The sequence below is a fragment of the Ammospiza nelsoni genome, chromosome 6 (genome assembly GCF_027579445.1).
Source record: "Ammospiza nelsoni isolate bAmmNel1 chromosome 6, bAmmNel1.pri, whole genome shotgun sequence".
Lineage (NCBI taxonomy): Eukaryota > Metazoa > Chordata > Aves > Passeriformes > Passerellidae > Ammospiza > Ammospiza nelsoni.
This window is the reverse complement of record NC_080638.1, coordinates 30,173,413-30,195,068: the sequence shown is the minus strand read 5'-3', so window position 1 is coordinate 30,195,068 and position 21,656 is coordinate 30,173,413. Positions and strand designations below refer to the sequence as shown.

The 21,656-nt window shown below is 39.0% G+C and overlaps 1 protein-coding gene across 2 annotated transcripts in view; it reads left to right on the top strand.

Annotated features, from left to right (window-relative positions):
• PCNX1 (pecanex 1) overlaps positions 1-19,089 on the top strand; it is an 88,848-nt gene extending 69,759 nt beyond the window's left edge. For both annotated transcript variants that reach the window (XM_059473437.1, XM_059473435.1), the window contains 8 exons: positions 1,257-1,357; positions 2,540-2,690; positions 4,391-4,621; positions 4,991-5,265; positions 6,924-7,165; positions 8,200-8,636; positions 9,997-10,137; positions 13,554-19,089. In XM_059473437.1, the coding sequence (XP_059329420.1) occupies positions 1,257-1,357; positions 2,540-2,690; positions 4,391-4,621; positions 4,991-5,265; positions 6,924-7,165; positions 8,200-8,636; positions 9,997-10,137; positions 13,554-13,694 (1,719 nt within the window). In that variant the 3' untranslated portion in view covers positions 13,695-19,089. The remainder of the gene's footprint in view (positions 1-1,256; positions 1,358-2,539; positions 2,691-4,390; positions 4,622-4,990; positions 5,266-6,923; positions 7,166-8,199; positions 8,637-9,996; positions 10,138-13,553) is intronic.
• Positions 19,090-21,656: the final 2,567 nt, after the last annotated feature.

The following is a 21,656-nucleotide window of genomic DNA, read 5'->3' as shown; positions in this document are numbered from 1 at the left end:
TCACTTTTGTCCTGTTGGCTTGACTTACAGATGGGTTTCGTGCTGAGTTCTGAGATGTGAATTTAATAGATTCTGTAACCAGTGTACAGTTTAACCAATTCATTAATGAATTTTATTTGCCAGCTCACATCAACCAGTTGAATCTTAGACATTTGTCTACATGCAGAAGGGTATGTCTGCAGATTGATGTTTCGTACTTAGATATCAGTGTTCACAAATCAACCCCAACTTAAAAAAACTCCAAAACAAAAATCCCTAAAACCCAAGATACCTATTTCCAGCTTAGACTCCTCCTTTCTCAGTGATCACATAATACCATTTCCTTGGACCACTGGAATAGTTGGCTTGTGTAAACAATCATCCTACATTCAACCTTTTCTTCTTTCCACAATCCTTCCACCTTTTAAATAGGAGTGTTAGTATGTTTGTAGAAGAATGCCTTGACTTTTTACTGTTTACAAAATACCTGTGTCAAATTAACTTTGCTTTTGACATAAGCAGACATTGATTGAGATTAAAGGGACGGGAATATAAATGGAATTTACGTGTTTAATGAGGGACCCAAGACTTAAGGGTTCAGTTTTGCTTTGGAGATAAAAGATCAATTAAAGCCTGTTTTAACAGGGGTAAGACTTAGTGTCCTGTGGTCAACAGACAAATAACAACCAAAGAAAATTATTTCCCTACAAGAAATGAACATGAAATATTTTGTATATGTATTGAAAATCAGATTTAACCACTTAATTGAATGATGCCATTTGCTAGGGCATTATATACTCTGGCTATACTACTGGCCTTGAACTGAGGGCAGGTTTCCCCTAACTAACCCCTTGACTAAAGCTGTAGTCCAGGGAAGTTGTCAGGTAAATCAGGCTTAAATACTCAAAACCAGTGATAATCCTCTGTATTCACAGAAAATATTTTTGTCTAAACCCTATAATTTAGCTAATCAGCAGTTTGCCTGCAAGACACACACCATGAGGAATGTAGCATGCATCTCTTTAGCTTTACAATTTCTTATTTCAAATAGTCATATATGTGTGTTCACCTTTACAAGTATTCTTAAATACTTGTAAAAGTCTTGCTCAGACTTTAAATCAGAAGTGTTTTTTAACAGTGACTGTTGTGGTAGGTACATACACACACTTGAGAACTGCTATGTTTGGGTCTTTTTCCTTCATCTGGCAGAATCTTCCTTTTCAGTGGCCATTTCTTTTTTCCATTCGCCTAACTATTTTTTCTTTTGTTTTTACAAGCCACTGGATTCAAGTAAGGACTCACCCCTAGTGACACTGTGTTATGGACTGTGTGTTCTGGGGCGGCGAGCATTGGGAACAGCTTCACATCATATGTCTAGGTAATAAAATATTGTTGCTCTTAAGTTTCCTATCCTCAAAATCCCTCTGAGTTCTTAGATTAGGTTTTAGATTAGTATCTTTTCATAGAAGAAATAGATAATTAATGCCATCTTGCCTTAAGCTGGGCAAATGTGCTATGTAACTTCATTACAACAACCACTGAAATGGAACTATAGAAGAGCAAATGTGGGAGGACTTGCAGCTAAGCCTATTGTTTTATTGAACTAATTCAAGATGGGAGTTCTGGAATGGGTAAGGACTGGCTATAACCAGTTTGTAATTGTCTGGGATCTCAAAGTAAGCTCCATTTCCTGCACCAACTACATGTCCTATATGGAATTTAGGGGGAAAAGAGGAAAGTTTCTTAAAAAGAAAAACTGATATGTCTTGGTGGATGTTTGATGAGACCATTGTGGTAAATATCACAGTTTAGGCAGCTCTGTGGCAAGCAATTGTGTTTTGTACAAGTCTTCAGCTCAAATCTGTTGTCATATGGCAACTTTCTTGCAGGCTGACAGCCTCAATTTTACAAAGCAAATGTAAAATACAGCTATAAGGTTCAAGAAATCACAAGGTGATGGCTTGAAGCATAATTGGATGTGGAAGCTATTGGTCAGCTGGATGCTGACTATAAAACCTGTTCTACTTCAATTTCAAGGCAACTGTTGATTAATTCCTCTAAGTACCAGCCATCTTGAAGGTTGTTTATATATGTATTTGCAAGATTCATCAGAGCATATAGGATTCTTCACTCTTAAGTTAGCTTAGTAATTGAAATAGTTTCTTTAAAGCATGAAAAGTTAACATGCTTTTATTTTGTAATAAAGCATGGACAACTGAAGTTGGATACCCTCTTTAATTGGTCTGTTGTTATACCCTGGAAAGTTTTGCCTTTTAGAATCTTCTGAATTAAATCAGGCACTCCTCATGATATTTGTTTGCTTTAGTCCACATAGTCTGTTGCATGTATAGTTTGTTCATTACCTGTTCAGTGCAGGTAGACATCTGATGTGCCAAATTTTTTTACACACACATCTTTTCCCTATCTTATCCTGTGGCTTACCTTGGTAGAGAAGAATTGTGTGCCTTTCTGTGCAGCTCAGTAGTTTCTTTTCAGTTATAGCTGCGGATATGTACTTCTGTTAATATTTGGGTTGTTTTCGTTTTTTCCCCGTCAACAGTAACCTGGAATCCTTCTTGTATGGCCTGCATGCCCTATTTAAGGGTGACTTCCGTATATCTTCAATTAGAGATGAATGGATCTTTGCTGACATGGAATTACTGAGGAAAGTAGTGGTCCCTGGAATACGGATGTCGCTGAAGCTACATCAAGTGAGAGATTACACAGAACAATGTGTCCAGTTTTTCATTTTAGTGCATTTTTTCTTTTAAAAATTAGTGGCTGGGAGAAAGGAAAAAGAGAATGAGAATAAAAGGACTGTCATAGAAATTGACTACTGAAAATGAGGGACTATTGTGTCTTGTCCTTTGATTTATTACAACATTTTTTGGAAGGTGATACAGAGGAAAAGGGAATGCTGTTTGTGCTCAGAGCTTGAAAATTACATTAACTGTAGATCAGAGAACATGTCAAGCCCTGTTTCATACCTATCTAGAGATTTCCCTTATGAACAGCTTCTCTGATATTTTCCCTCTTCCCTCCCTACACATATGTAATTGGTTTAAAAGGTTATGCGTTCAAAGCTGCGTAGTCCTCTCCTCCAGTGGGAGTTGTTTTTCTTGTTCTTTTAACTTTGCAGTGTTGTAATCACAAGTTTCAGGTGAGAATGAGAAGGTTACTTTTCTATAAGCTGAAATTAGAGTTTGTCTTTGTAGTGAAGTGTGGGTGAAGATTCTCAAATTCTGACCAGTGCATGTATTAAGTCAGCAAGTACAAGAAAATATATACTTAGTGATAAGCACTCTGTAAGGAGGGAGAAGTGTTGGTACTCAGGAAGAATAGATTGCTTGAAAATCATAATAAGTAAACAAATCTTAGTTGCAATTTAAAAAATAATTATAACGGTTTCTTTTTTTTGCCTTCATTGCAGTCTGGGGTCTCCCAAAACTAGCAGTGATTGAATTAACTTATTCATGTAACACAAACTTTCTGAATCTAGAGAAGGTGTGTGATAGGAATACATACAGCAAAGCAGAATAATTACCAAATTATTGTTGAAACCAGCAGAAGTAGCACTTCAACAACTCTCTAAGTGTTTTCAGAGGGTTGCTGTGCAAAATGGGTTTGATTGAAGTCAAATAAGGGAGAGAGAAAAACAGGTCCCAACAGCAGTGAAAAAATAAAAGTTCTGAACATTATTCTGTTAATCTGTAAAAAATGATTTAATTCACTTCCAGTGCATCAGCATATACCCAGGCTTCAGTCAGTGTGGAAATTTAGCTATTAACCACAATCCTTTTTTAGCCAGAAAGTAATGTTACTCAATACTGAATTGAACTTGCAGGTTTTGTGTTTTGTTTGTTTTGTGTTTTAGTTTTTATTTGACTGGCAGTAATGTAAGTTGTCTTTATAGTAATGTAAGTTGTCTTGATGCTGAAGAAGTTTGTCATCAAGTATTAATGTGAACTTTTTCATAGTAAATATTGTTTTTCTTATTATTGCTATTTTCATATAGTACAGTCTCAGTGAATAATCAGTGCTTAAGAGTGTTTTACAGTTGGAAGCTTATGAATAAGAAGAGAAGTTAAAACTAAAAAGCTTCTGCCAGATGTATAAATAGATATAAATCTACTGTAAAATTAATCTAGAAATTTACTTGAATCAGTGATACGCAGGTCCTTCTAATCATTTTGGTTTTAAGTTGAAGAAAATACAGGCAAACAGAACCAATCTGTTGTAAAAGAGGTCATCTTTAACAGTGTTCTTAAGTAGGTATTTGATACTGGTGATGGCTAACTTCGTATTATGCACTGATCATTTAAAAAGTTTGAGGTGTGAAATGTTCTATTTTATATGTAGTTACATCTGAAATGTTAATCATAGCTCTCTGAACATGTATTATTGGAAACAGGATCACTTCACTTCTCCAGATGAATATGATGATCCTTCTGTCCTTTATGAAGCTATAACAACTCATGAAGAAAATCTAGTTATAGCACATGAAGGGGACCCTGCTTGGCGAAGTGCAGTTCTTTCCAACTCTCCGTCCCTCCTTGCTCTGCGCCACGTGATGGACGATGGCACCAATGAGTACAAGATCATTATGCTCAATAAGCGCTATCTCAGTTTCAGGGTCATTAAGGTAAGCTTTGTGTACGTTTCACAGTGTGACAGCAAGCTGTATTTTAGTAACTATACCAAACTGCTGCCTCAACTGAAATCTTTACTGTTTTGTTATTAATAGGGCTGGTTCTTCTCATACAGTGCAAGTATTGTATCAGAAAATCAGTTCCTTCTCACTTATTTCTCATCCCATTCTTAAATTTGTTTATGCTCACTGTTGCAGCCTGTGCCCCTAGGTTCAGCCTGTAAAAGAGCTGCATGTGAATGCTGGCAGTCCTGCAGTGCAGTGCTGCATGTGCTTACGAAGGCTTTGGTATAACACAGCAGTCACCACATGGTCTCTCATTACTTCACTTTCTGACACAGCCTCTCTTCTTGGCTTTTGCAGGTCAATAAGGAGTGTGTACGTGGCCTGTGGGCAGGACAACAGCAGGAGCTTGTCTTCCTGCGTAATCGTAATCCAGAAAGAGGAAGTATCCAAAATGCTAAACAAGCTCTGAGGAACATGATCAACTCTTCTTGTGACCAGCCAATTGGATACCCAATCTATGTTTCACCTTTGACTACTTCCTATTCAGATAGTCATGAACAGCTAAAGGACATTCTTGGGGGAGCCATCAGCTTAGGAAACATCAGAAACTTCATAGTGTCTACATGGCACAGGTGAGCTGACAAAAGAGGTTCTCATTAGTGTGTGTTCATGCTCTCATTTCATTAACAAGTCTTGCACAGGCCCAACACAGCATAATTTATAATATTCAGTCACATTAAAATAAATAAACCTTGACTCTTATTTTAGGCACATCAGTAACATATGGCAACTGCTTTGGTACAGGATTAATCTCCAAGGATGAGTAATACACCACAAACTATGTAAATGAGAGCTCAGAGAAAAGAAGATAAAGTCTAGATGCAGGAACTGCAGCTTCAGATCTCATGTTAGGTCTGATAATGAGACACAATGCAACTTCTGTACTGTGTTTTTTCAGTATGATGGTTTTTGCAGTCTCTAATACCATCTTTACAGAATCAGGACTGTTTGGTAGGGTTCCTGTCGGGCAGATATTTAGTATGAGACTGGCTATATTAATGCTTTAGAGCATGCTCATCCATAGTTATGCAAGCTTTAGCTGTTGTTCAAAATCTCAGAAGTGCTTATATGTTATATAATGCTGTATGTTAGTGCCAGAAGTAGTAACTTGAATGATATAATTGTTTCCCCATGTGACCTCTGGGTAATCCAATACAAACTCTTGCTGTGCTGTGTTTTATAGGCCATGAGAACTTTTACTGCACTTCTGGCCCTATATGACTGTGGCTCCAAAAGCAGCAGTGGGAGCTGTGTGCCATTCAGAAATGTGCATCCCAGTTCTTAGTAATTCCAGGAGCTTGTGCTGTGGTCTGAACAGTCCTGTAGCTGTTCTGATGGTTGTATTTATCTTAGACATCTACAGCATATCAGAACAGAACATGCTGTTTCACCCAGAGGGCCCAAAATGCCACATTTACTGCAGTCTGTGGTATTTTTCTCCTATTGCCATCAGCTTGTCTGACTTGACAGAATAACAGGTGAAAGCATGACACACAACAGTATTTGAATCCAAGGTTTATGCTTCAGGATTCTGTGTCCTGGGACAAAAAATTGGAAAGGAGTGCTCAGTGTACTCAAGTGTGACAGAAAAGAAAAATGAAAGTAGGAATTGAAGGGAGGAGGAAATGTGCTATGGTGTTTGTATCCATTTGAAGCTTATTAATGTAAACAATGTGGTGAAAAAACTGTGTATGCTGGAAAATGGTGGCTAGCCTACTGTCCGAGTGTTCAGCATGTGCTTCAAACAGTTGTGAATGCTTTACTGAAGGTAACAGAAACCAAATACATTAAAAATCCAGGAAACATTTTCCTTGCTAATCTGTGTAGACAAAGATTTTTGCAGTGTAACAGTTACACATGACTAGTGTGTTAAGTAGCATAAGTTTTATTAAATTGTTCCAAAATAACCAGGATGTTCTATGAGCATTTGAGTTGGAATTTTATCACTGATTTGTATTTCGCAGGTGGAATAATTTTTAAAAAGCTAATTTATATGAGCACTTGACTCATCATAAATAATGTTATTGAATAGCTGTCATGAAAAAAATGGCAGTCTCATAGAAAGCAGTGTTTATATTTGCAAAGCATATTCTGAGAAAATAGTCAGGTTTTAACTGATTTTAGGAAATCCTGTGGATTGTGCTGATCCTTTTGCATGTCATGAAGCATTTCTTAGAATACAAATGTTTAGGAGGTGTGCATTAATGTATCACTTGCATTGTGTTTCCAGACTAAGGAAAGGCTGTGGAGCTGGCTGCAATAGTGGTGGAAATATTGAGGATTCAGATGCTGGAGGTGGAGCTTCTTGCACAAGTAACAATGCAACTATCAACGAGTCACAGAGCAGCATGTCACAAGGAGGAGGGAATGCAACTACAGGGCAGGGACCTGGAGCAGTACAGCACCCTCCTGTGGCAGCTCATCCCACAACTTTTCCTGCAGCTCATCCACCAACTCATCCCTCCACTCTGGGTAAAGTTGAAACAAAGAGACAACTTCATGCAAATTCGGTCCTATAGCTAGAACAGGCCTTTCAGCTCTTTGGCCCAAGTTAAAAGAAAAAGCAAACTAGAGTGATGTGATTTTATGTTGTGCTAAGAGCTGCTGGATTCATCTCAAACTACTACAGTACTGTTTCATGCAATACAAGGTTCCCAAACAGATCTGATAAATAGGGATATAGTTGTGCTGACAAGTAGATTAAATAACTTTTAAAAATAGGTTTCTACAGACTGAATATTTCACTTCCGTTGTTTGCAAATGCTGAACTCATCATTTTTTGGGAATGTTTATATTTCTTATTTATACAGTGAAACAAGTTCTGTAATTTGCACAGTGTTCTAACTGAATTTATCCAAGCGTTCGTAGTGATCTGTAGTTAAGGAGGTGACAAACAGTAAAGCTGAGAAAGTCTTTCAAACGTTGCCTTTACTCACAAAGAAAATACAGATGTATGGATTTGTATGAACATAATTAGATCTATCAGCTGAGGAGAGTTATCTGCAAATATTTAGTATAGGAGAAACAATTACACCGATGCTCATAAACTGCAATTTGTTTTTAGCTTCAAATGTATTAAATTTGAACTTGTTTTAAAATAGCTTTTGTTCTAACGAATTTTCTGACCCAATCTTTGAATGTGTAGTCAAGGATATTATTTTAAAACATGGGCATCGACCTTTCTTATGGCCTCAAGTATGGTAAACTGAAGTGCCAATGTTTAGTAAGAAATTGTTCATGCAGAAAATGCAAGACTGAAGCATTTTTCAAGGTACTTGTCTGATAGGGATTGTGAATTGAACAGAATATGAAATTCTGAGATAAGCTGAATGGAATGTATTGAAATATTCTGCTATGTGAGATGCAGCAGAGATCTTCTGCAATACATCTGTTTCAGATGATGTTGGTTAGACAATCAGTTTTGTAAAACAAACATTTGTGTTGACAATCTATTGTGTGTGAGAGGCTTTATCAAACTTTCCTGATTGTGTATCTTTTACTTTTAGGCACCAGTCACAGCTCCCACTCTGTGCAGTCCAGCCTTGTCAGACATTCCCCTGCCCGTGCCTCAGTCGCTAGCCATTCATCCTACTGCTACGGCAGCCGTCACTCATCCCTTCGCACATCCACAGCGGGCTTTGTGCCTTGCCGCCGCTCCTCCACCAGTCAGATATCCCTTCGCAACCTCCCCTCTTCCATCCAGTCCCGCCTGTCTATGGTCAACCAAATGGAACCTACTGGCCAGACTGGGGTCAGCGTGCAGCACGGACTGCCCTCTTCTAGCAGCTCCAGCCAAAGCATCCCAGCCTGTAAACAGCATGCCCTTGTGGGCTTTCTAGGGACAGAAGGAGGGAGTAATGCAGCTGAAACTCAGTCAGGTGGCAGTGCAAGCCCTGCAAACCAAATGCAAGCCAAAAAGGATGACGTTATTTACAGAATCCAGGTGAATAGTCTAGAAGAACAAGTTAACTTATGTTTCCACGTGCTTTTATTAGTCATTCCTTTGTATGTTGTTGAAATCGCTGCTTACAAATACACGTTCTAGAATATCTGGTATACAGTTTCTGTGCAGTTATGTTTGGAGAATTAATGTAAAGAAAAGGTTTTCTGGACAAGCAGCCTTCCTGTATGTTCCTTGTTTACTTTTTTTCTTCTTTGGCTATAGTGCAGCTCTGAGAATGTCAGTGGAATTCAGTTCCACTTCATATTTAGTTTACCTTTTATACATTACAGCAAGTAAAGCTAAACAGCTTCATTTGCAGGATAGAAAGCTTTTTTCTTTGAAGCCAAGTAGATTTTCCACAAAAGTAAGTGTAAAATACCTGCTTTCACTTTCATATGTATTTGTTCTTTGGTTGTATCCACTTCAGGGTTTACTGAGCAGCAGACAATTCACTATTGATGAAATTAATCATGGCAGCCTTACTTGTTTTGTGAAAATCCAGTAATGTTTATTCTTACATTCTTAGCTCTTACTAGCCCCACATACATGTCTTTGGCAGTATACGTGTGGGAAACCTCAAGAAGTCTATTCAAGAGGTTAGATCATAATAAACATGATTTCATTGCTGATACCACCTCAGTTTAAGTAATACTTAGTAAATTGTGTCATAGTGGGCAAAGTTAAATTAATTTTTTGGGTCTGTGCTTAATAGCTTTTGTTAGCAGGCAAGAGTCCTTTTATGAAGCTGCTTACTAATCCTTTGTGTGAGGAGGATAAAGTGGATATGTGGATAGTGGACATTATGGAGTTCTCTCTGTCCTTAAATAGGAAGAATTTTTCAGGAGTTTTCTCCTGCTTGCCCTGTGGAAAGGCCAGTTTACTTCAAAACATGGGGTGGGTCTCAACTAACCATGCTAGTAGATAAATACTTCTTCTGCCTAACAATGAATTCCCCAAGTTTTTTAAGATATTCTGTAAGAAGTAATGAGCCTATTGTAACAGATCATCATCACTTAACTTTTCCCTGCTACTAGAATGCGTGCTGCCAATGCTTTTTTTGTGCCAGCTCCCTAATCCTGCCATGAGCTAGTATAACTGAAAGAGGTGGAGAATGGAACCAGAGCTGTTGCTTCAGTGAACTGGCATATTCACTGGTGTCTGAAACCACAGCATCGTTTCCAAATTCAGTGCTGTTTGGACTTGGAGAGCCTGCAGCTCAAGTTTCCAACTTTGAAATTTGTCAGAAATCAATTTCAGTGGGTTAAAGTCAATTATCTGGAATTATGCAAAAGGTTACAGTTTATCTGTTTCTTTTAAATTTTGGCTGAACTAACAGTCAAAACTCAATTCCTACTTATAGTTAATGGATCCCAGTCAAGTACTGGAAGGGATCAACGTGTCAAAAAGGAAAGAGCTGCAGTGGCCAGATGAGGTGATACGGCTAAAAGCTGGAAGAAACAGCTGGAAAGACTGGAGTCCTCAGGAAGGCATGGAAGGCCATGTAAGTTTTGCTTGGAAGTTGGCAAGCTAACCTTAAAAAAGGCAGTGTCTTGATTCTGTGGCAGTCTGCCTTTATTCTGTTAATGAAAAGATCGATGTTGTAGATAAGTTAGGTGAGCAGCTGTTCTCAAAGTCTCTGTTGCTGGAAGAACAAGTCTAGAGTCTTAATTTGAGGCAGAGAGCTATTTCTGCAACTCTGTAGAGAAGATGCAGGATGATGTTTCAAATGTTGTAAGCCACCACTCCTTCCTTGCCTTCTTTCAGCTTGTCATAATCTCTCAGGCATTGCTCTCATTCATCCATCATTCATTTTCCTTTCTTTGAAATGTCAATCCCTGAACAAATTTACTAACAAGTCCTTAATTGAAAAATTGACATTATTTGATTTTAAATTATTCTGATCAAAAGAGAACTTATGTTCTTATGTTTCCACGTGCTTATATTAGTTGTTCCTTTTATTAGTTGTTTTATTAGTTCCTTTTATTAGTTGTTCCTAAATAAGATAGTCTTTAGATGTCACTTTATTGTATAATAGATACATGGTAGGTGTTTACTTTCCTTTAAGAAGGAAAGCTGTTCTAACTAAAACTTGTGAAAGCCCATGATTTGAAATTGTGTCTCTCTTTTCTGTATGGATGTTACATCTGCAGTTTACAAAAATTCACTGCATTGGCTAGAAAACTGATCTCCCAATTTAGGCTCCTTTTATGAGCAAAAAAACCCAGTGTGGTCTTTGAAACCTCTTGATTTTTACTGCGATGTACTTTTTTTTTTTAAGAACTTTTGATATCTGTAAAGATGCTTCAGTATTCTCTTAGAGATAGAGGGAAGAGTCACTGATGTGGTCTGCAATTATTCTTCAATACAACTGTATTTTCATTTGGAATAGATCAGTTTTGAACAAATTTTTTTGCTTCCCTCAGTTGGAGGCATTATTTATAAATTGCTTTTAGGGATAGATTTTGCCATTTGAAAGACCACATCACTGTGGATATATGTGCAAACTTCAGGGAAGAAATGGAGCGAACAGAGTTGACAGTCCATTCTTAGAACAGTAGCATTACATTGTAGGTAACACTTGTTAGTAGAATGCTGTTGTAAATATTCTGAGTTATCTTGGGTACAGACATACTGATGCAGATCAAGAATGTGGTAAAGATGGTGAATGTAAAGGGTTATGTTGAAACATGTCCTCTTGCCTGGTGTCCCTGGACAATTTTTTTCAGGAGTTTGTGAATTACAGCATGCTGCATGTACATGTACAGTGATTGATGCTATAGAAAGATTAAAACAAGAGGATTTAAAGGTCAGAGTAAGCTGTTCTGAATGCTTCTCATCTATTTTTGGTACAGCATATAGGCAGGTTTTTTTAGAAGAGCATCTTTTAACCTAACAAGAAAGGGAGGAAAGCACCAGATTATCCTGTATGTGATTAGGAGGAAAGGATTTAACTTGATGACACTGCCTGCTTCAGCTGCCTGTGGTTAAACATACTAGTATCAGTAAAGCTCTTAGGACAATCTTCCTTTTCTCATCCTGTGACTGTGGTCCTTCCTGCAAATAGGCAGAAATTATTCTGAGTTATTTGAAATTATCTGCTGAGTTGCTGCTCATTAAGCAGTTTACCTTATGTCTGCTCTCAGTATGGAATTCAGCACTCGGTAGTTTAAAACTTTGCTGCTACATAGAAAAAAGCATTTTTCATAATTTAATTTATCTTGCTAAGTATGCAGTGCAATGTGTGTATAAGGCAGAAAGACATTATAAGGTTTCTTCCAAGAAATTATATTTAGCAGTCCTCTTTGTAATGTAACTATTTTTTCCTGGTTTTGAGAGGGTATGCCCAGCATTGTCTTTCTATGGTACATGATACTGGGGTGTAGAAGAACCCTCTTCCTCCAAGAGATTCTTACCACCTCTTGACTACCTGGTGACAACATTTTGCTTGTACCAAATAAATGCCAGTCATTATAGAAGAGATGGTAAAACCGAGTGTGGCAGTATGGCAGTGATGAGTTTCAATCTATGTACAACTTTTTGCAAATACACAGCTTTTCAGGAGCCATGATATTGATGCCTGTAATAGTCTCAAAGGCACTAGTGTTAAATTGGACAACAAGTATGTAGCACTTGGGACTTCATTGGAAAACTTTTTATTGTGTCTGGGGACAGGATATGCCTGTTTTCATTCCATACAGCAGCATAAAAATTATATGGACACTCTTTCAAGTCAGACTTGAACAGACACTTAAATATCACACTGTTGCATCAGAGGAACTAAAGATGCTGTGCTTCCCTGGCTGAACTGCTTGCCCTGTATCTATGCAGCATAGATCTCATGCCATGGACAAAGCTAAATGTCCTTCACCCAGTGTTAAGAGAAATTGCCAGCTGTGTATAATGAAAAATAAGTGAGTCTCTTGGATTTGATTTTGGAAGACTGTGGTTTTCTGTTATTTTTTTTCTCTTTATATCTGTAGGACTCTTGAAAACTTTACTGCTGTGGAATTAGTAAAAGTTAGTTTTACTAGCTTTTTAACTTACTTTGTCTTGAATTAAGGGTTCTTTTCTCACAACTGGGAAATTTGAGATTATTCTATTTCTATAAAGCTGATGGCACTTATACCCATGTTAATGGAGCATCCTTAGGGTTCCTTTGGGGCGCCCAGAAGTTAAGGGTGTGTTTTTAAGGAGGCAGATAAATAGAGACATACAAGTATGAAAAAGGGACCTTCTGTCAGTCAGTATCAGGCAAGATCTGTGGAAGTAGCAGATCAAAGTACCTGAGTTCTGTAGATCTAAGGAAGTACAATACAATAATTTGTAGCACTGTTTCTGAACCCCTTCTTCTTTGTAATATTTTTAATTTAAAATTATCTTTGAATAACTTGGTTTAGAAGATCAACCTTGAATTCATAGTGCATAGGTAACAAAATCCTGGCAAGAGCTTTAATTTGCAAGAGACAGTAGTCTGCACCTGACTCCTGGTGAACTGTGGTTCGGTGCTGCACAACACTGAGGTGTTTTAAGATTATTACAAACTGAGCATCAAAATATCCCAAATCTCTATGTGTGCCCTTTTTATAGTTGCTTCTCCCTTTGGATGAACTGTTTGGTTTTGATTTGAGTCAAGTTGTTCATACTCAAATCTAAATCAGACTGGCTGCTCTCATGGTTGTAAAAGATCTAACTGTGATTTTAAGAAGCAGATCTTCAGCAATACTTCAATGTGCAGCTTATCTATGGGTATGCTGTCACTGAAAAATGTGCAGCTAAGTCATATAGCACCTGTATTTTTGCTTGTACCTTTGCTTTGGCCCTGTAAAGGTCTTGAGTTATCATAAGCCACAACTTTGATATGACAGCTCTCCCTGCGGAGCTTACAGTTTATTATACTTTGGTTTTTTTTTCCCCCAGGTGATTCACCGCTGGGTGCCTTGCAGCAGAGATCCAAGTAGTCGGTCACATATAGATAAAACCATCCTGCTGGTTCAAATTGAAGATAAATATGTTGCTGTTGTTGAAACTGGAGTCCTTGAACTTGGGGCTGAAGTGTAAATCTCTCTGAGACTGAAACTTCCCCTTCTCTAATGATTCAGAAGAGAGGGGGTCCAGAAGAAGCAGCTCCCAGGACACAGAACTTTGGTCCGGTTGTAGGAGAGGACTTGAAACACAGATTTCTCTAAGTCCCTTCCCCCAAATAAACAAGTGTAAGAAAATTTTTTAAGTTGTTAGCTGCTGAAGAAACACTTGCATGAAGGATAGATTTGTTGAGACATATCTTTTGTTTATAAATTTTGTTATGCATTGCGTAATGCTTTAAATCAACAAACTTTTCAGTTCTAAGATCAGAGCACCTCATATTTTTCTAATTGTTTTGCCAAAAATTGCCATGTCTTGTCACAGAGTGTGTGGAATTCATCCACCTTATTTTAATGAAATTGACTACAAACCTTCAGTTTGGTGAAACAGTGTAAGGGTTTCAGGTGTGGCAAGAAGAGACTGAACAGATGTATAGATTCTTATTCCTTATGAGCTAAACATTAATGAGAACTGCACTAATTTTTTTACAGCAATGCACTAAAAACAACCCTGAGATTGCTGAGAACATTTATTTATATATATAAATATAAGTATATAAAATACCATTATTTAAATTGCCTTTGGGATTAATCCCCTCCCTCTCCATATACATGTTGATGGTAAGGGCTGTGCCATGGGTTTGGTTCTATGTTCTGTATTTCGTATAAGTGCATTTGCTGCATCCTCTTCACAATAAATGGTAAAATAACAAATGTGTAGAAAAGCACCTGAGTATCCCTGTGCTACATCAGACTTTATTGTGGTGGCAGTGGTACCTCAAGCCTGTACAACACATCTAGCTTTAAAGAGGGCCCCAATATGATTTTCCATCTGTCTTCCCTTCACTAGCCATGGCTACTTTGCTTCTTTACACCCAGAGCTGGCTGTGTTGTTTCATTGTCTCTTTTCTGGCAAACACAGTGGTTTTAGTTTTGTAGTGGAAGGTGCAGGTCCGTGATTACTTCACATATTCTTGAAGGTTTTATTTTATTCTATCCAATTTAAAAAGAAAAAACATTAACAACTTCCCAAACAAAACAAAAAATAGAAAACAGTAACAACTTCCCAAACAAAATGAAAAAAGAACCCAACAAAACTTGACTTCTGCTTTCAGTGATCTTTTATAGAAGGCACAGCCCTAAACTTGTATCACTTTTACCACCTTGCCTTGTCTTTCCCTTTAGTCTTCATTCTTTTCTATGACTTGAATTTTATTTTCTGTGATTATATATTCTATGTAAGTGTAATTTGAGTATTTATAACTGTGAAGTTGAATTATTCATGTGTTACATATCTTAGGTTTTATTGTATTTTTTTAGAAGTGTGTATTCAGGGAAACAAGTAACTCAGAACTATCATGGGAGTGTGAGAGGGAAACTGGTTTGTTCTTGACTTGCAGTTCCTATGACTCACTTTTCTTAATCCGTAAGAAAGAAATGTACCTGTTGTGATTGTTTCCTGTTTCTGACCTGTAATTATATAGGACTCTGTGGGGAATTTGCATACAGTTCTAGCTTTTGGGAGCAGCCATCTTCTTCCCAGTCACCTCCACTTCTTTATATGTGTTGTAATTAGAAGAGACTTCTGATATACCACAGAGGTTATTATAATTAATTCTCTGACATCAGAGAAACATTGTCCATTATGTACCTAATGCAAGAGTGAAATTACATGGCATAAGAAAAAAGGAAGAAACAGCTACCTAAGAAACACTGGTATTCCAGCTCAAGTCACTGTATGCCATCTGGCCATGAAAGGGTAAGTCTGTGTGCCTGGTAGCTACTCAGTTCCAGCTACTGTTCCCAGTGAATGATACTGGGACCTTGCTTGCGTCATAGACTATGCAAACTTGTCCTCGAAATGCTGTGTATCCTAAAGTTGCATATTACTTTTCTCTTGATTCATACATGGTCCCATTTAATCATGGTATAAATGCACAGATCTGCCACCCTTGAAACTATGTGGAACAGCAAAATTCCTTATATGTATCACATTATAGAGTAGTTGAATTAATCTCCTGCATATATGAAAATGTACTACAGAAGATGAAACTTCTGTAGTGGTCTGGTAATGCTGCTACCAGGAACAAAGAAAATGTATATGTTTTGAATTGAAGGCCTTTTAGTGAAGATTTTATTCTAAGTCCTTCCTTTCAGGTAAATACTTTTAATTAATTGATACCTTTAATTAATTAATACTGGTTTTCTGTATCACTAGGAACATTGCTTCATTAAAAGGGAGAAGCCCCTGTTTGACGTTAGTTGCACAGGGTTGGTTTTTTCCCCCCTTGGACTGAAGCCTTGACTGATAACCAAAATATATAGGTTAGATTTTTTTGCTTTGTTTTTTTTTAAAGCTGACTGAAAAAACTTTCAGTACGTTAACCCTGACTGAACTATCTCTCACACTCTCTGGGGTAAGGTAAGGACAATGTCCATTGCTGGTAAAAGATGTGGTAGGAATTAATGGCTTGTTAATGTGGAAATTTTAGTGCATATGTGTATCTGCCTGGAATTAGATTGGCAAACAGCAGATAGGGAAAGAAAGAGACTTTTTTAAGGCCAAGAGAATTATTGAATATTTCTATTTTTTATAAAACATAAGGCTTTTGGTATGTTGACTTCAGGAGATGGATTTTTAATGTGCACAGCTAACAGGTTAACATTTTCTTTCAGGTATTCAGCTAACATCTTTTGTGAAGCCATTCACACAGTGCTCATACCTATTCCAGATCAGCTCAACAGAAGCCACCTAGTTGAAATTTCACTCTTCCATAAGGCTTTGGAAAATTAACTCTAAAGATTTTCCTGAACTCATTAAGATTCATACAATTGTATGTTGGTTTGTACAGAGTTTATCTTTGGTTTCTACTGTGCAAGTGACACAAAAATGTTTTTCTTCTAACTCAGAATCACACAGAATTAACTAGGTTGAAAATTACCTTTGAGGTCATAGAGTCTGACCTATAACTGAACACTGCTGTGTCAACTACTAGACCATGGTGCATACAAAGTGCCACATCCAGTCTTTTAAATACCTCCAGGGATGGTGACTCCACCACCTCCCTGGGCAGCCCATTGCAATGCCCAGTCACTCTTTTTGTGAAGAATTTCTTTCTAATGCCCAGCCTAAACTTCCCCTGGCATAGCTTAAGACTGGGTCTTCTTGTCCTGACACTGGTTACCTGGGAGAAGAGATCAATCCCCACCTGGCTACACCCTCCTTTCAGGGAGTTGAGAGTGGTAGGGGTTCCCCTGCACCTGCTCTTCTCCAGGCTGCACAGCTGCAACTCCCTCAGCCTTCTCATAGGATTTGTACTCCAGACCCTTCACCAGCCTTGTTGCTCTTGTCTGGATGCATTTCAGCATCTCAATGTCCTTCCTAATTTGGGGGGCCCAGAACAGGACACAGCATTCAGGGTGGGACCTAACCCTTCTGAGTACAGGGGGATGATCTCAGCCCTGGTCCTGCTGGCCACACAGGCCAGGATACCATTGGCCTTCTTGGCCACAGGATAGACCTGTCTTTGGAAACCTCTGTTCTAGATAAAAGTTATTTCATCTTTTGTTTTATTTTCTTGGCCTTTGTCTTGATGTGTAATATTTTTCTGCTGTTGTAAGGATGGAAAAGATGGGTATTTTCAAATTAGTCCTGTCAGTCCAAATTGAACCTTACCATAGAGCAGAATTTTTTAGATCTTTCTAGACTTTTATGAAAAGTCTTAGAGATGTTTGCTTTTACTCTGTCCCCTTGCATTGTGATATTCTCTTGCCATAAGAGCATTCCATTTAAGTCCTACTGTTGTAGCTTCCAGGTAGACTCCAATCTATTTTCTTTCTTAGATTTCTTTGGAGGTTGTATCTATGTGTACATATGTAAGAACTTCTCCCTAAAACATTCAGTTGCAGAAAAGGGCTTGAAAACTCTGTTAAGCAGGTAATGTCATTAGTAAAAATGGCTACTACATGATGTTTTAAAACCTTTTCTCATTTCACTTCTCTGTGAAATCTTTTTAAATGTTCTGACTAAAAAAACCAAAAACCTAGAACTGTGTATGTGGCACCACTGATGACACCTAGACTTCTGTGCTACTTGCAGTGGATGATGCTAGTGCTGGATTCTGGGGATCTCTCTCATGATCCAGCATGTGTGAATGGTTTCAGAGTTTGGGGAAGATGATGATTTCTTGAGGTATTTCCATGTAGGCTGAGTGGTCCTGCAGCATGGGACATCTGGCATGTTTCTGAGTGGTGATGTCAGTTTTCCAGTCAAGTCATCACCAGTCATTCCTCATCCCATGGTCACAATGCCTTTGGGAACTGAAGAACTCTTTGAGAAGCCTGGATGACTGGTGAGATGCAGACATGGCACAGGTCTATGCCTTTGGCAAGAGGCTATAAAGCTTTGTCTGGATTTGGGCAAGGGGGGGAGAGATGCCTTATGATTGATTCAGCTTTCTCTGATAATGCACACACCACCATGCTACCTAGGAGTGTAGATAACACAGACACTGCTTTAAAGACCTTTCTCAATTACAGAACTCAATTCACAAAATGAAGCTGGATAAATTGCATTTCTTACCATTAACAATATTATTCAACTTATATTGGATTTGGGGTTGTACCACCACAGGTTTTATGTACTTAATTTTATTAAGGAATTTTATACCTATTATATAGGCATCTATTCTTTTCTTGTCTGGCTTGCTGTTTGATATTCTAATGTAGTACATTCAGTGGCGCTGGACTCTTTCAGAAATTATACTGGTAATTCCTGGTGCCTTAGTAAAAAAGTGGGTACATAACACCTTGGTGGAAGGTAAAGCATGTGACTTGTTTCACCCCAGCATGATATGCATATTTCTAAAAAGGTGATTAAGATGGCTGCCCCAAAAGATTTTGGGAGTATACCTACATCACTTGGTCAAGAACATTTGAATATGAACAATTTTTATGACTTCTGTTATGTACAGTTTGAATAGATAAGCCCAGTACACTTAGGCCACAACTTTGAAAGATGGCAATCAAATAGCTGGATATGTAACTTCTTACACAGATGCCCTTGAAAGCCTGACAATAGCTGCTGGTTAGGAAATGGAGAGGGGAGTAGAGCATAAATGAGAGGATGGCTTTGGTTTTTAATGGACAATGAAAATATGTATTGCCTCTACCAGCAAAAGGTTACCTTGCCAGGGATAGGGATATATGTACCTGCGTGTCTGTGAGTGTGTGTGTCTGCGTGTGTTATTGGAAACAGCCTGTAAATATTGTAGCTGTTTAAAATGGAAAAGACAGAGAGTTTTTGCAACGTGTTGCAGCAAAAGGACAGTACTGACAGTGGAGAAACACTGAGAAATAAAAGAACCTTTTTTCATTTGTTGTCATTTATTGCACAATTACATTCTCTTAAGATGTCATTTTCACAAATTCCCTATAAGGACTGTTTTAAGTTTACTCAAATAATCCTCTAATGAAGGATTCTCTTGTTTAAAAATTGTCTTTTGTAGATATGCAAAGAATAACCTTACCTATTGCTGTTTTACTGCCAGCATCATCCCGGTTTCCATGCTTTTGCATAACAAAGTGTCACATGCCCTCTCTTCTGCAGTTAAAATGTTTTGTCTTTGTTGTAGCATTTTCTCTATCAGTGATTTCCCTTCTCTTGAATGTTTTTCAAAGCCCAGAACACTCTTTGTACTGTCTTTGTCCTCAGTAATTTTTCACTCATCATACTTTGCTGGGGAACACCTTACCTAAAGTGGTTTAATCAGTCATTTCTAATTGTCTGCCATCCTGGATCTGATAGCCAAGTGTGGCTTTGTGTGAAGTCCTCCTGATGACTATGTTTACATTAAACACTTTTTGGTACAGTGATGCTAGTTTAAAAATAGTCAGCTGCTGTCTGTCCATTCCCTCAAATATTTCACACTTGTACAGAGACAACATTATCTTGTACCTTACAGTTTAAAAGATCACTTCTAACATAAACAATGGTGATTTGGAGAACTGTGACTTTAAAGATTCGATGTTTCCTTTGTGTAAAACCTAAACCAAGCATCTGCTTGCCTGTGACACTTGACCCATAGTTGAATGAGAGAGAAGAACATAGAGCAAGTGTTCCTAAGGAAAAACAACTTGTATTTTTTAATGTGAGCAAGTGAGTCTCAAAAGATTAAAAGTTTTGTAACTGCTGTGTTTTTGAGGCAGCTGAGCTTTCAGCTGACAATATCAAAAAAAAGAGGAGCAGCACTTCCAGACTGCTGTAGGGCTGGCAATGGCTAAGATTGTTGCTGTGGTCCACCGTTTCTTGCTGTTGGTATCAGCAGATGGCCTGCAACTGGTAAAAGTTGGGGAACTGGAGCCCTGGTTAGTGGTTGGAAGCTATTTCTTAGGGAGTTTGGCCTGAGAGACATCCAGTTCGCTTACTCCAAGACAATGTATCCTGGTGTGCCTGTCAAGGACCTGGGAGCAATGTCTTTGCTTCTACAACACACACTTGGTCTGGGTGAGTGGAATGCCTATTGCATGGCTTCCTTGTATTGCCAGAGATGGTCCTCTATCCTATTTTTACCCGGACTTTCTATGACTCATAATTCTCATGTAGAAAGATGGTGCTTGAGTAGTGGGACTTTATACGTCTCCTTGGTTGAATCAGTGGATTTTCCTCTGTTCCTCAGAAAGTGGTTTGTGTTTCTCTCCGAGCTCTTGGGGCAGAGCCCCGTGACTTGGTAGAGCGCTGCTGCTGCGGTGGCTCGCCGAGCTGCCGGTGCGAACCCGCGGCACCCGAGCGCTACTCTGCCGCCTTGGAGCTGCTCCTGCGGGGACTGTACCCTGTACCGGGGCTGTGCCGTGTCCCGGAGCTGTGCCGTGTACCGGGGCTGTGCCGAGGAAACCGGCGCGGCCGGGTCACGGCGGGGCGGCCGTGGCCGGCAGGGGGCGCCGGAGAACGGCGGGCCCGGTGTGAGGGAGCGGGGCCGGCGGGCGCTGGGCCTGTGCGGGCCGCGGGCGCCGTGGGAGCCGCACCTGCCTTTCCGGCCGCTCCTCTGCTCCCGCCTTGCCTTGGGGTTGTGCTCCCAAAGATGCCGCTTCAATTCCCACTCTCACCGCAGCATCAATCTGTTCCCGCTAAAGCGACCGGTGAGTCTGCGCTGCTGGGCCGCTCCGGAACCTGCGCGGCCCCGTGTCCTTCCCTCTGCACAGGAGGGAGCGATGGATGAATGAATTTGTCTGTGATTTTTTTTTTCTTTTGCACTATTTCATAATGTCTATTAAGATATCACAAAGAAAGGAAGACGCCCACCCGCCTAATTATTTTCTTTCACGTCAGTGATCCCATGACCGGGGGGTAAGAAGAGGGGAAAAAAAAAGGAAGACAAAGATATTGGGGAAAACACAGATAAGCAAAGAGAAAGACCGCTTCTGACTCTCCAGAAGCTGAAGGAAATGGAGGAGGCAGACCTAATATAATTTTTCAGCCTCTTTCTAGTAATCGCCCTATGTCAAAGTGAATTAGAGGTGAACTCCTCAAAAGTGCAAATTAATTTTGATTGTAATTCTGATTTAGCAGACATCAGTCTTAGAAATTACTAAAAAAAATCATAATGGGCACCTTTCTTTTACTCAGTGTATTGTATATATTATGGTCCATTGTCACACTCAGGTAAAATGACAAATTACACCTTGGTTTAAAGGGCACAGTGTTCTTACCCCTTTGTGATGCTGGGAATGAAATAGCTGCTGGTTCCACATGTGGTTCTTAGGAATGCATGTCTAAATCCTGCAACCCGAATAAGTATCCATACTGCAACTGCAGTAGAAATGTCACCTGAGGCTCTGAGTAGCCTCTCCTGCTTGTTTGGACCTCACATCCGTTCTGCTGTGGCAGGCATTACACGATGGCTCAGAGCAGTGTACCGTGACCTTGCACAGCATTCAGTGT